The 14,328-nt window shown below is 42.9% G+C and overlaps 1 protein-coding gene across 1 annotated transcript in view; it reads left to right on the top strand.

Moving 5' to 3' along the window:
* TRABD2B (TraB domain containing 2B) overlaps nucleotides 1–14,328 on the top strand; it is a 266,418-nt gene that overhangs the window by 135,294 nt on the left and 116,796 nt on the right. The window contains exon 3 of the mRNA XM_048313104.1: nucleotides 8,866–9,012. Coding sequence (XP_048169061.1) covers nucleotides 8,866–9,012 — 147 coding nt within the window. The remainder of the gene's footprint in view (nucleotides 1–8,865; nucleotides 9,013–14,328) is intronic.

Below are 14,328 nucleotides of genomic sequence, written 5' to 3'. Positions count from 1 at the left end.
AAAGAAAATGTCTCAGGCTGGGTGCCTGAAGCTGGGAGTTCCCCAAACCGCCCCAGAGCTTTGCTTTTTTCCATCAGGGTGCCCCTTTCATTGCAGCTCACTCGTCACTGGGGCCAACTGGTCCGCTCCACTCAGGGCATGTTCCCACATTCCTTCTGTTACAGTGGAGACAAAAAAAGAAAAATCGAAACCCCAGAAGGGCCAGGTAGCAATTTCACTGGTGAGCTGAGCTCAAATGTGGTTTCAGGTTCTTGGGAAGGATTTCATGTGCCCCCTCTGAAGGTGAAGGGACAATGTGCCCATTTAAGGTGGAGAAAAGTGATCGTGGGCGCTGCCCTTCGGGCATGCTGCCAGGCTTCCATTTGGGAATGAAATTGCTGAGCAAAGCAGCAAGCTGAGAGCTCCTCTCTGCGTAGAGCAGGCAGATAGATGGCTGCTCTTCAGAAGAGTGGTGCAGCATGGGGATAATTTTGAGGTGAAGGCATGGGGAGCAGGGAGATGGGTGGGAATGAGTGATAGGAGAAGAGGTATTTTCATCCACAAGGTCCCCAACTGGCAGATTTCCAGAAGATGGGAAGTGTTGTCTGAGAAAAGTTCACGCTCTGCTCACCTCATTTCTTACGTGCTTTCCCAAAGTATCTGCTACCAGACACTTTTGGGGCTCTTGGGCTTATCTGGGCTGACTGTTCTTGTTTCAATGACACCTTTGAGCAACGTGCTGCAGCCGCTGCAGCACCTCTCCTGGAACACTGCTCTTCTCCAGAAACCTCCTCACAAACCTCCGGTGCCCACAGAGCTCTTGTGTTACATGGGGTGTGGGGGGGGGGGTTCCCTGACACTGAGGCAGCATTTGGGGTTTCTGAATACAGGGGTTTGCTCTTGACTATTAAGTGTGAGGTACCCCCAGGACAGGAATGACAAAGTGGAGCTGGAGGCCAAGCAGGGCTTGCTGGGATGGTGGCACAGGGGAAAACTGTGGGGACTCAGAGGTGTGCAGGAGGCAGGCTGGCAGACAGCCCAGATAGGCAGCAGGGCAGTGTCCAGTTTGTCCCACTGGAACACTGCCTGCTTTGTCTGGGTGAGAAGTGTCTCTGCCTGTGGCTTTCACATGATCCAGGGGTGCTGCTTTAGACAGCCATCATCCGGTGTCACAGAGTCCATCTCCTTTCTCTCTGTGGAGTTGGGTCCGTTCAGACCAGTTGAGCACTCCAGCCTTTTGCGCTCATAATGGTCTTTCCAATATCTTTTATGGGTTGCTTAAAATCAAACCCAGTTGCCAGCTACTCAGCCCTGGAAGACCTGTCACTCCTTTGCCACAGATTAACATGAAGGGTGTAAAGAAAGGAGGTGAAACAATTTACACCATCATGTGTGACTTGATTAAAACTAATGTAGGATTTTTAGGTTACTGGTAAGCATTTCATATGCAGTGTTTTGTTGTCTAATATGTCCTTCCTTTAAGTCACATAACTGAATATCTGAGGTGAGTTCCAAGGAGAAGGAATTTTCTTTAGAACCACTTTGAGTTCAGCCTTACTTCAAGAGTGCTCTCTCATGCCAGAAGTATGAACTGGTTTTACTGAGAGTTTACCTTTTTGTTTACAAGATCTAAGACTCCAGTCCAGAAGTCTAAACAGTGACACTTGGATCTGCAAGCCATCAGTGCTGGGCAGGGTCTTGGTTACTGGAACTGGTTGCACTTCATCAGAAAAACATTTGCAGAATTAGACTGCTCAGAGTGTAACTCACTTGGTGAAAATATTTAGCCTTTTAGATAGGTTTCCTCATCAAAATTAATTTACTGAGCTCAGCACAGCTGGGAAACAGGACTGATGCAGAAGTACTGGATGCAAGTAAATCCTGCATACAAAATCCACACAAGTGCTACATTTAGATTGCAAATTTAACAGAAGTCATTCTATCCAGAGTTTCAGTTCTGATTAAGATGCAAATCCATCTTCCTGTTGTTTCTTAATTTATTTCCCTAAGATTGAATGTGGGCATTGACCAAGGCAGAGTTATCCTACAGAGTCAGTGCTCACTCACACTGTGACTGGTTGGACATACAGCTGAGTTACTGGCAAAAGAGACCCTGCCAATGATGTGGTGAGAGCATTGAAACTAAAACATCCTTCCATCAGTGTGGTGGTTCACAGAAGGGGAAAGGATGGAAATTCCATATCAAAGCTCTTTTCCCCCCACCCTTTCTTGTGTGTTAATCTGGACTCTAAGTGCCTTTAGCAAGTAACAGAGGTCACTGCTGTTAGAAAAAAAGCTTTCAGATCTTACCCTCCTTCCAGTACTGCCTTTGCTACAGCTGCTGCTGACTTCAGTTTACATATTTAGGACCATTTTTGGGTTTTTATTGACCTATTTAGAGTGGGTGTGGTATTTATAGTATTTTATAGTATTTGTTTTAAAGTGCTTTCAGGACAGAAATTAATTCCATGTCTTTTTTGTCTTAATGACCTTGTGCAAGAGCAGATTTGCATCCAAGAGCACCAGCTGTAGCTGTCTTGCCTGTTCTATCACATAACCCAGCAAACCCCCAAACTGCTGCTCTCCAGGCTCTGACTGAATCCTGTGCCTGCCCCAGCCCTGCTGAAGCCAGGAACTTGGAGCAGAAGCAATGGTGTAGTAGGCTCAGCCCAGGGAATGTGTGAGCTGCCATCAATCCAGGGACTCCTTCTCCAGCTCAGGGAACTTAGGGCTGAGAGCATGGGGCTCTCATGCACTCTGCAGTGTTTGCTGTCTAGAATTTTCAGTTTGTTTTTGATTCAGTCCAAACACGGGGAAAATAAAATAAAAACCAAAATTACTTTTGCATGTGCAAGTTCATCATGGGATCCCTGCATAAGGACAAAAGTCAGGGGGCTGAAGTCAAGCTGTTGAAGTCAACTCCAGCCAGAGCTTTGGGCATGTAGGGCTCAAGGCTGGAGCCCCAGTGGCCCTGCAGCTTTCCCAGTATCAAGAAAACCAGTCTTAGTCCTGTGGCTGCACATCAGTATTGTGACTGCGCTGCCCTGGACCTCTGTGTCACTGTCACAGCTGAGCCATACGATGGGTGGTGGTTTGAGGTCTCTCCAAGCGCCTCAGTCAGATCCAAGCTGGTTTAGTAAGCTGGTTAATTGGCAGCTGGAAAGGGAGGGGGAGCAGCGAGGTCCCTGGGTCTCCCTGGTCAGTGCCAAGCCGCAGACTGTTAACTACTCCTGCCTTTCAGAAGCAATAACTGCGGGTTTGGGGAGCATATGGAACCAACTAGCCGAAAGGCTTTTATGAGCAGCTTTAACAGGGGGCACAGTTTGTGAGCAGAAATTCCAGTGGATGAGTTAATAGTTTCACTTTCCTTAGCTGTCCCTTTATAGGAAAAACAACAACAAAGCTGGGCACGTTCCTCCCACAGCCCCGGCTGTACAATGTGCCGATGCATCCAGGATTTCATTTGGACACTGGGGGAGTCCTTTAGTAGATCCCCCAGGACCTGTTTTTCCAGAGCTATTTCCTGATGCTGACCTCATTAGGTGAGTTTCACAGCTCACTAATTCCTAGCAACAGCACAAGAGATTCAAGGAAAGGGGAAACCCGTCTTCTGGAAACCAATGGAACTGAACAGATTTGGGCAAGCACTTTTATTGCTTTTCATTAATCTGGAAAATCAGGGACTTGCATTTTTCTTTCATTTTCTTTTTTTTTTTTTCCTCCCAAGTAACTATTTTGACCTGAAACTGTGTATTTGATTTTTTGTTTGATTACAGATTAGGATAACTACAAAAGGAGAACCCCTGCAGAACTGTATATCTCAATATTAATGTTGCCATTTGTTTTGAACCAAGTAGGAGAGTGGGCATTTCTTTTTTGGAATTGCAGTCTGGGCACTGACAGGATATAGTCACTCTAACACTTCCAGTAATGCTTATTTAGCGTTTGCATTGTGGTGGCACGTGTCCAAAAGAGAGAGCAAAGGAAAACAATAAGTTGCCTGCTCAAGAGCTGTCATCATAGTGTGAAATTTAAGTACTTGTTTTTGTGGTATTGTTATTAATCATGGGTCTGTGCAGGGGTCATCCTGTAATTCCAGCTACTGGAGTCCTGTGAATGCAAAGCTTGGCCTGAGAGTTTTGCTAGGGTTGCCTTCCATCTTCAGGTCTCCTGTATAGCAAACACACCAGAAGAACACGGTTCCAATTTGTTTTAAGCTTAACAAAATATGTGTTTCTTCTGTTGTAATTCCTGAATTTGTTGTCTGTTTTATTAGCAAGATATTTCATAGGAAGGTTTGGGACCACTCAAGCATTTTATCTGTGAATAAGGTTTCCTTGTCTTATTTTACAGTTGCTTATTAGGTGCTCCCACAAAGCTTTTTCTTTCCATTATGGCATTGTTTGGGGCCTTAGTTAGAAAAATTGAAGAGGTGGACCTGGCAACCTTTCCACTTGGTTCCACAGGGGAACAGGTCCACCTGTCCACCGCTGACATAACCAGGAATGCTGCTGTATTTGATGAGGGTTAATTTGGTTTATGTTTTCTGGGCTTTCTTACGCTCTTCAGCTAGAGACAAAGCACGGAACACGGATAAGGAGAAATCCCTCTGGCACAAGGTCTGTGATTTCTCCTCCTTAGCTATCACATACAGCACTAACGTGGTGCTGGCCTTCAGGAGCCTTCAAATGTCCAGTCTGAAGCTGCTGAACTGGCACAATAAAACACAGTGTTTGTGAGAGTACATTGGAACAAAGGTTTTTCATCTAGCTTTACTCCCAAACCCAAGTTCAATGAAGAAAATTATTTCTGGTGGAAAGGCTGGGGTGATCCTAAGCCCAGTCCAAGTACACATTTATTCACTTCTCCCTCTTTGAAAAGGTGGCAGTGGTTCTCTAGATCTGTTTCCGTAGATTGGGTTTACTTCCCTAAAAACCAAATCTCATTAAATTGTCACATAAAATCAAACCTCCGACCTCACCAATGTGTTTGTGAAACAAAATTCAAACTGTCCCAAGGACAACTGCTGGTACCAACACTTCTGGGCAGTGCCAGCCTCGGGACCTTAGGACCCACTGCAGTTGTGCCTGCTTGCTTTATATGAGTGGTTTGGAGGTTTTATAATGATTTATCTTTTTGAAGGTGAAAGTTAAATACCATAAACATTCAAGTTGGTTTATATGGGAGGTTTACTTTTGTAACTCATTCCTTCTGTTCTTGTGTGACTCCTGGCTCTGTAATCCAGAGGCAAGGACAGGGGGAATACTGTTTGAGTGTCAAGGTGATCAGTAAAGCTGTTACTGAAGCTCTTCACTGGTCCAGCTCCTTTTCTTTGAGATGTCCAAAGGCTGTGCAAAATAACTCCTAAAACATCTGGACCAGTGGTCCCTGGCACTGTGTAAGATTGGTGGGACGCACTCCCACTGACAGTAAAGCAGGACAGCCCTGAGGGCCGAGCTGGCGTCTCCAAATACCCAAATAAAATCTCTGTGTTGGGAGAATGACACCACCCAGATTAAAAGGTTGATCAGTCACAAATGGCAGGGGCCAGAGACAGACGTGCAAAAATGCCTTCAAAGCACACCAGGGCGAGGACCGTAAATTGTGTGAATAAAAATGTGCTTCCCAAGAGCCAAAGTCATAACTTCCCATTGCTTCCCAGAGCAAATCCCGTCTGCTCTGTTTATTAGGTGGGACTGTGTATAGGCAGTCACTCTAACTGTGTTTATTTTGAAGTCATCAGTTGTTCAGTAATCTCAGGCACCTCTGGGAGATTTAACTCAGATAGAGGATTAGGCTGGGGGTCGTGGGGTCACTGATATTAAGATAGAGAGAAGGGAAGGAAACAGCGTTGTTTTTGTGGCATTATCTGAACAGTAAGGAAAAATAAATTTGGGTTTTAAGCTGGCTTTAACCTGACTCTGAAGGAAATGGTTTACAAATCCAGCCAGCAAGCAGGCGACAGTGACGAGACCTTGCTTCTCTTTAAATTTGTTTTGAGCCACCCAGCCAAAACCCATGGTGGAAATGGCTTGATTAAGCAAGACTTCTCTAGAAATCTGTAAATTACAGTTTTCCTTTAGCATATTCAAGTGTTTGAGTTTCTGATTTTAACTTTCCTCCTAAAATAAAATCCCTTGGGTAGCTTTTGGGGCAGCAGTTTGAACCCAGCGCTGAGCTCCCCACGGTGACAGCCACGTTCTGGATGGGTTCAGCTGGTGGCCAGCATCACCTCTAGGTCCCAAAGCTGCTCTGAGGCAGAGAGCAGGGACATTAATATCCTGGCACTAATGAAATCATGGAGGGCCATCTGCCAAAATCTCCAACATTCTCTCTCATTTGGAATCTTTGGTGTCTTACAAGAAGTGAACTTGTATTGTGGATTGCTGTGCAGGCTGATTTTTGAGGAAGACATAGACAACTTTCTTCAAGATCTCTAACCCCCTGCAAATGAGACTGAAATAATACAATAGGTTCCAAACTTATTCAGAGGAGTAAGACCCAGACCATTAATGCAAGGACTAGTTTCCCCAGAATAACAAAAAAAAAAAAAAAAAAAAAAAAAAAAAAAAGAAAAAGGGGGGGAAAAGGCATTGAGGGTAAAGTAAGTAAGGATTTGTTTATTGCCTTCTTAATATTTTATCATAAAACACACGGTCTTACCCTCAGGGCTTGTTGGGGGTTTGTATATGTGTGTGTGCCTGTGTGTATACATATTTTTGTATATAAAAATCCAGTAACATCCATTGTTTAAAAAATCAAAAATGAGAAGGATTTTGCTAAAAGCATTTTGGGAAAACCTCTGCTCTCGTTTTTCCTGTCAATGTTTTTCTAAGCTTTTATTTTTATTCATCAAAATGTTTAGAATCCCCAGGAAATCCTGGGATGAGCCATTTCCTCTTCGAGCTGTAGCCTTTAGGGGAAAAAGAAAAAGCTCAGATCCTTTCAAACGTTAGAAATTTTTCAAACTGTGTTTTTTGCATGTTTTTTAAATTAGAGAAAAACTTAAGTTAGGAAGATGCTTAACTTCAGGCTGTAGTCCTGGGAAAGCTTGATCTCTTTGTAGAAAAGCCTGAAGAGACCCTTAGATCTGGGCAAGGAAATCTTTTAGGCTTGGCTCTTAATGGGGAACCGATTGCTGAGTTGAGGTATAACAGGTTCAGTTGAAAGACCATCTTTTTTTTTTTTCCTAAGTAAATTTAAAAATAGCATTTTTTAAATTTAGCTTTTTTTTTTTTAATTTTGGCTTTTCCTCAACCCAATTTGTGTATGTTATTTGGCATATTACAGCTTTTTATTGAGGCCATTAGTGTCCTGAAGATCCTTTATTATTATTATTATTAATATTAACATTATATTAATATATTATTATATTAATATTATTAATCATTAAATATCTGATCTTATTTGTTATATACATGAGATTTTGCGACCTCCTTTCCTTCACCTTCGGATAAACTTCAATGGGAATCGTAATTTTAAACTAATAAGAACTCCCATCCTATATACAAATATATACAAATACATATGTAAATTGCTGATTTTAAACTCCACTGGGGTTCACTCCTTGAAGTGGGTTCAGTTGGTAAAGTTTCAGAAGGTAAGAATTCAGGTCCCGGACTGCAGCTCAGCAGGGGTTTCCTTACCCAGATTTTGAGATGATTGGTGTTCTCTGGGAAGGATGGGGCACTGCTGTTACAAATGAGAAAAGCTTAAAAAGTGGTGAAATACGAGACTGAGGGGTGCAGGAGTCTTTTCATTAAAAATGACACATCAATCTAATTTTTCAGAACTCTGAATTCGCAGTCACCACATAACACGTTATTCTAGGAAAAGGGTGTTTGTTTATTTACATAGTTTGTGACAAAAGTCTTCACTGCTGTTCTTCTGATTTATTCATCTACTTTTTATCAAGTTTCTTCAGAAGGTTCTTGGGCAGAGGAGCATGTAAAGCCCAGGCTTGGTGGTTCAATAACTGGTATAAATTACTCTCACAGTCTGTCACAAATCTAAAAAGATTTGTGGTAATTCATGTGAAATTTAGTGGTCTTTTTTTTTTGGTAGTTTTATTTGTTTGTTTGTTGGGAAGGGGTTGGTTGTTTTTGGTTTTTTTGTGGTGGTGGGCTTTTTGTTTGTTTGCTTGTTTGTTTGCAGTTTGTTGGGGTTTTTTTGGTAATTCAAGGGAAAAAAGTCCAATATTTAAGGACGCTTATTTTTTTGGTTACCAACATTATCTAGTAAATGATGCTTCTGCTTTGTTGTTTGTTTTCAGATTTGGGGTGGGAATACTAGACCAGTCTGCTGGGACAGTGTTACAAATCTGTATCTCTGTTCTCACTTTGCAAATGGGTGGGTGAAGGAGGAAGGACTAAAGGAGGGAGACCAATAATGAATTCCCTAAAGTTTCTGTTACTACAGCATGTACAGAGTCCCACTACAACACCTGTGACTTCAGAAGTTCAGAAGATTTTGATGTTTCTATCAAAAACATTTCAACTGAGTTTGGGCTTTGGATTTAAGTCGGGGAACAGGAAACAGTCAGAGGCAATAGAAATTTCTTCATTTAGAGGTGTTTTATTTCCACTGTCTGTCATGTAGCAAATTAACCAGCACAGAGAGCCCAAGAGTTCTCAGGCTGTGACCTCTGAGCAGTATATATCTGTTGAGAAGTTGTACTCTGTGGAGAATATAACAGGGTCTCGCTTCTGAATACTTTTCCTTTGGGAATGCTTAAAGACCATCCCTTGTTACTGTGGGCCAGAATGGATCAAGGGAATAGACTTCAGGCACAGGAAAAGTCTTTCAAACTTTTGTCCTTTAGACTTTGCTGTTTTGATTCCTACTGTATTTAACTTTTTCTCTCTTTTCCTGTCTGTGTTTCTGCAGGTGCTGTTTGCTCTAAACCAAACTCTGCTCCAACACGAAAGCCTTCGAGCAGGGAGTTTGCAGGCCCCTTACACCACTGAGGATCTCATCAAGCACTACAACTGTGGAGACCTGAATGCTGTGATATTCAACCATGACACTTCTCAGGTGAGCAGAATTGTTCCAGATGGGCCAGAGAACTGAGGAAAAATCAGCTGCTTTAATAGCAATATCGCAGTCATCACTTCATTTTCTGACTCCTCTTCCCCCTCTTCCTTTTAATGCCCTGTGTTTTCTTTCCACACGTGCCTCATTTGCCTGGTGAGAGAGTGGAATTTCCCTGGTTTTGCTCAGGCTCTGGGGAATCATAGAATGGTTTAGGTTCAAAAAGACCTCCAAGATCATTGAGTTAACTGCTAACCCAGCACTGCCAAGTCTGCAGCTAAACCGTGTGCCCAAGCACCACATCCACACATCTTTTAAATACCTCCAGGGATGGTGACTCCAACACTTCCCTGAGCAGCCTGTTTCAGCACTTGACAGCCCTTTTGATGAATAAATTTTTCCTAATATCCAATCCAAACCTCCTCTAGCGCCACTTGAGGCTGTTACCTCTTGTCCTATTGCTTGTTACTAGGAACAAAGAATGGACTGCCTGGAAAACTTTCCTAGGTATGTTCTTGAAAAAAAGTTGATTCTGGATGTTTGGGGCTGTTGAATGCAGGCCTCTCATTAAGGGGGAGGGGAGGGAAATCTTTGTAATATTTGAGCTTACATATGAAGAGGAAGTGGACTTTATGTAAATACTCTATAAAGTAAATAACTTCTTGAACATGTCATAATTCAATAATTTTGTATGTGTCTCAGGCAGCCCTTCAGTCTCTGTTTATCCTAGTTATCCAAAGCTATTAAAAACTCTCAAGGGAGCAGAAATCTGCTTTCCAGACCAGTGTGATGCTTCATGGCAAACGGAGATTCTTGTTTAATACGTAGGTTCCTCTTTCCCCTTTCCAGTTAATTCTGTGAAATCTTGGTCTTTGTGTGTCATCTCCAACATCTCCTTTTTTTGATAAATATTCCCAGGTTCCTGTCTCAGGTGCAGTGACTCACCTGTGTAAATTTGACAGCCATAGTATTATATGTGTTTTGCCACTGAAGGAATTAAATCATGATAGCAGTTTACCATTAGCAGATGCAAATCAAGGAGAACTGTGTGACTTCAAGAGAGAACTGAGATGGGGTAAGCTCAATCTGTGGATTGGGGCAGAGGTCTCTGGGTCATTTTATCTTGCCATCACTATTTTGGGTTGCACAGGGCTCTGTGGGTCACTTGTTTCTCAGCAGAACTGCTGGGCAAGCAAGTGGGGCCCCAACGTGGGATAAAAGCCCTTTGCTGTCCCAGTTAACTCAGCCCTAGAAAATGAGGCACTGTTGTAGCATGACCGAGCAGGACAGACCAGGGTGATTAATGTGGCAGCACTGAAGCACAAGAGTGTGTGGTACCAAAGCTGCCAGAGCTGTTCATTCTGGTCAGCCTTGCACTGAAAAGTAAGGTGGGAAAGGGAGAAAGCAACTTGGGTAGGAACACATCTTTAAAGATGGGGGATGTGAGTTGGAAAAGATAGAGAGCTCATGACTTTAGAGGATCCTGGAGAAGTCAGTAGTTATAACCATTCCTGCAATGTTGAGGCACAGCACACATGATAAACAAGGAATAAAGAAGCAAGATGTAGTGGAATATTTGCCATGGATGCCGTGAAAGGATCGCTAGTAGTCAAGCCCACAAAGACAGTCCTGGTATCTGGATGTCCTGTGCCACTTTTTAATCACCAGTGTAATTTCTCCTAATCAGTAAAGCCTTTGAATCGAAGATGAGTTGTGGTCATTCATAGCAATTGCATGGACTCACAGACACCTCTGATTTATTGACACATTGTCCTGTAACAGACAGGTTAGACTTGAGAGGAACCGTTTGCTGTAAAAACTTCTTTATCCCTGCAAATTATTGGATCAAGTGTGAGTTTCAAACCAGTGTTAAAGGCAGAAGAAACAAGCCAACAGCCAGTCAGAGTTCAAGCACTGGTGTTAGTCATGGTCCCAGGGTGCACGCAGTTGATGGAGATTACAACGCTTACAGGCCATGGAAAATTAAAATCCCTCTATGTATACTGGTCCCTGCAGAACTCTAAATATTGTGCAGTACTGTTGGGTAAAGAGTTTTTTGTTTGGTAGTGTTTTTATAAACCAGCTTTATACCATTTATTTTAACTGCAAGCAGAACAAAATAGAAAATTAAAACATAAAATAAACTCCCTATTCAAGTCAGGTTTTGCCAGTTGGGGTCATTCCAAAGTTTGTTCTGTGTGGTTTTTTGCAAGGATGAAAGACTCTGTCTGTCATGGAGAGTTTTTGCCATTTGGTTACCAAATTAGATTAGCCTGGCTCAGATATTACACATGAAAGATCCCCTGTGGGATCTCTCTCTGGAGACATTAAATGTAGGCACAGGGATTTATCATGTGCTGAGTCTATTGCAGTTCAGGGCAGGTACCCTTGCTGGTCTTGGGAGATGAGAGTGCCACAGTGATTTCAGAAAGTGTGTCTGTTCTTCCATGATATCCAGCTGCTGGCCCAACTCTTTAGAGGTCTTATCAGACCTTGGAGCTGGTACTGTTAACACAACCTTGAAATACCACATAGAATGGAACAAAAGATCAGGAATGGAGTTGTAAGAAACACCTGTGTGAATGATGGAGGCCAGGAATTCAGCTCCATCCAGTGCAGCCCGGGAGAACTGCAGAAGGATGTGACTCTCACTCTTTGAGGATTGATTTGGGGGGCTGCTTAAGGTTATTCATGCCTGCTTGTCCCTTGAAGGTTGTCAGCAGCTGCAGAATAAAGGGGAAGCTGTCCATCAGTTGGCTCAGTTCTGAGCTGATGGTTGAGGTGGCTGTAATGGACTGGGAAGGAGGTGACAAAGTCTAAGGTCTCTGTGGGGACAGTGGCAGGGAGCAGGAGAGTATTTATGTGGGTGCAGTAACTTGCTAAATGCCTCCAGCATCACTCTTGGGAGATGAAGCATCTTCAGGAGCTGTCTGTAAGGTGCTGAGGTGACTTAGAGCAAAAATCATCCTGGAGCAGAAAGGACCAGAAGAGGAAATACCCCAGCACTGTTGACCTGACATGTTACAGATTAGTTCCTTGAGCCTCTTCAGCCTCCCCAAGAGAGTTTGGGAAGTGTGCAGTTTCCTGCACATTCCTGAGTCCTGCAGCATTTGGGAGGAGAGGGCAGAGCCCTTCTGGGACCAAGACTGTGCCAAGGTGGCGCACAGACAGGATGGTGCTGGGAGGAAAAGCGCAGGGAAAGGTACTTCCTAGTCCAAAGCAGGTTTCAGTCAGAGCACAACTCCTTTGTCACCCATGGGTAGGGACAGGACCACCCCAGGGAGATGCTGCTCACTTTGGGGTTGGGAAGTGCAGCTCAGCCAGGGTGCCCAAAATGAAGGAGTGTGAGCAGGGCCCCATGTCCCTGACTCTTTCCCAGAGCTGTCAGCCCTGAGGAGAGCAGAGGAGTAAACAAATCCTTCTCATTTGCAGTGGGTTTTTAAAATTTTATTTTAATTAAGAACAGTGAAAGAGGAAACACCTCTGCTTTCCTGTGGTTATATTACATTAATTATTCCTCTCCCTCTCTCCATTTTTTAAAATTTTGTTCACAAGCACCATTTTTCCAAATGCAAAAAATCCTTATTTAAACTTAGTAAAATTTTAAGGGGCTGACTTTACTAAGTTAGACTATGATGCAAAAGTGAAGTAGGAAACATCTCTCTTTCTTCAATAGCCTTCCTAAAACACTTGATTCTTTTGTGACTTTTGCAATCAAGAGGCTTATGGTGAGGCTTCTGGGTAAAGAGTCAAAATGATGCCAAAGAGGAAGTATTCTAAGCTAAAGATAGGATGGGTGTATTTTCTGCTCTTTCTCCAGACTGTTTTCCCCCTCAAAGAAGTCAGTTTCTTTCTCTGCTTTTGTAAGTGTTCCCTAAAAGCAAAAATGGATTGGATTAGATCAGTAGTTTTAACTTCTGTATTCCGTCTGAAGCTCTCACTAGGGAGTGGAGGTCAGTGTGTCCAGAAGTATTAAAATGCAAAAAATCTGTAAGTTCAAAATTGGAAAATTATCTGTCTCCAGGATGATACTTTTTTTACCTGAGGCAGCTGAGAAATTGCCCAATGACCCAAAGCCTAGGTAAAGAAAAAGCAGGGTGCAGAACAATTTATTGTGTGGGGGTTTTTGCACAAGTGACTTCTTGTGGTCAGTTTTGAGCTATTCAGTTTTTAAGGACAGTTCTGTAAAGCAAATTCATCTTTTCCAGCATTGAATTAGCTGGTTCTATGGTTCCTTGTACCCCTGTGTACACTTTATTAAGAGGAAAATTGAAAATCCAAGGCTGAGATTTTTTTTCCTTCAGCCTTTTCCAAAAAATTATAGCTGTGGTCTCCAGCTCTTGTCTCTCATCTTCTGTCCCCAGCCATTCTCCTGACCTGAAGAGAGGCTCCTGTCCCAGGAGAAGATGATTTTTCCTCTCTCATTCCTGATCTGGCATGTCAGAGCCCTGCAGCTTTGCTGATAACTTTATAGACAATTTCTACTGGCTCAACTACCCAGGTTTCATACATGTTATTTGTGTGTCCCATTTAGGGTTAACAGCATGGGGCAAGAGTCATACCTGACACTTCCAAAGCACCTTTCATCCAGGGAGCCTTTATGGTTTGTGTGTTAGATTATATTGAGAGCCCATTGAAGTAATGGAGAATATTTCCATGCCTTCAGCAGGCTTTGTATTCCTCCCAGTGGGCCCAGCCATCACTGGATATCAAAGTGAACAAAACAAGTGAGTGACTAACCCAGTTTACAGGCTTTGTGCTCAGCTCAGCATAATGATCTTCTCCTTGCCACGAGGTGTAAGGTCTTGACTTCATCCCACACAGTTAAACAAACTGTGCAGTGAAGTTGTTTGGTTGTCAGCATGGCTTGCAGACAGGTCTCAAGCCTGTTCAGGTGCTGTGCCTCCTCCTTCGAGCTGTGTCCATCAGAAACAACCAAGCTTTTTGGATACTTTGCTAGAATGATGCCATCCATATCTCAAGTTGCCTCTGCAGTTCGAAATGACATGGGTTAATGTGGATTTAGAGAGTGGGTGTTGCCTTCTGAAAAGCATATGATGATCTTGATAACACAACATTAGAGATTCGTACACTAAGCCCATGTCAGTATCGGCCTCCCTAAACTAAAGAAGAAAATGTTTAGTGCCTTACTTCACAAGGCACTTGCTGTTTATAAATCACTAGGTTGTGTTATGTACCTCTTTAAAAATGTTATCATCCTTCACTGAAATCTGTCCTTTAAGATTTAAGGGTCCTGATAATTCTAATTACATCATTAACTTGCCCCATTGTCATTCTGGATAAGATACAACTGGATTT

This window comes from Corvus hawaiiensis, chromosome 9 (assembly GCF_020740725.1).
Source record: "Corvus hawaiiensis isolate bCorHaw1 chromosome 9, bCorHaw1.pri.cur, whole genome shotgun sequence".
NCBI lineage: Eukaryota > Metazoa > Chordata > Aves > Passeriformes > Corvidae > Corvus > Corvus hawaiiensis.
The sequence above is the reverse complement of the archived record's forward strand: the minus strand, read 5'-3'. Positions and strand labels throughout refer to the sequence as shown.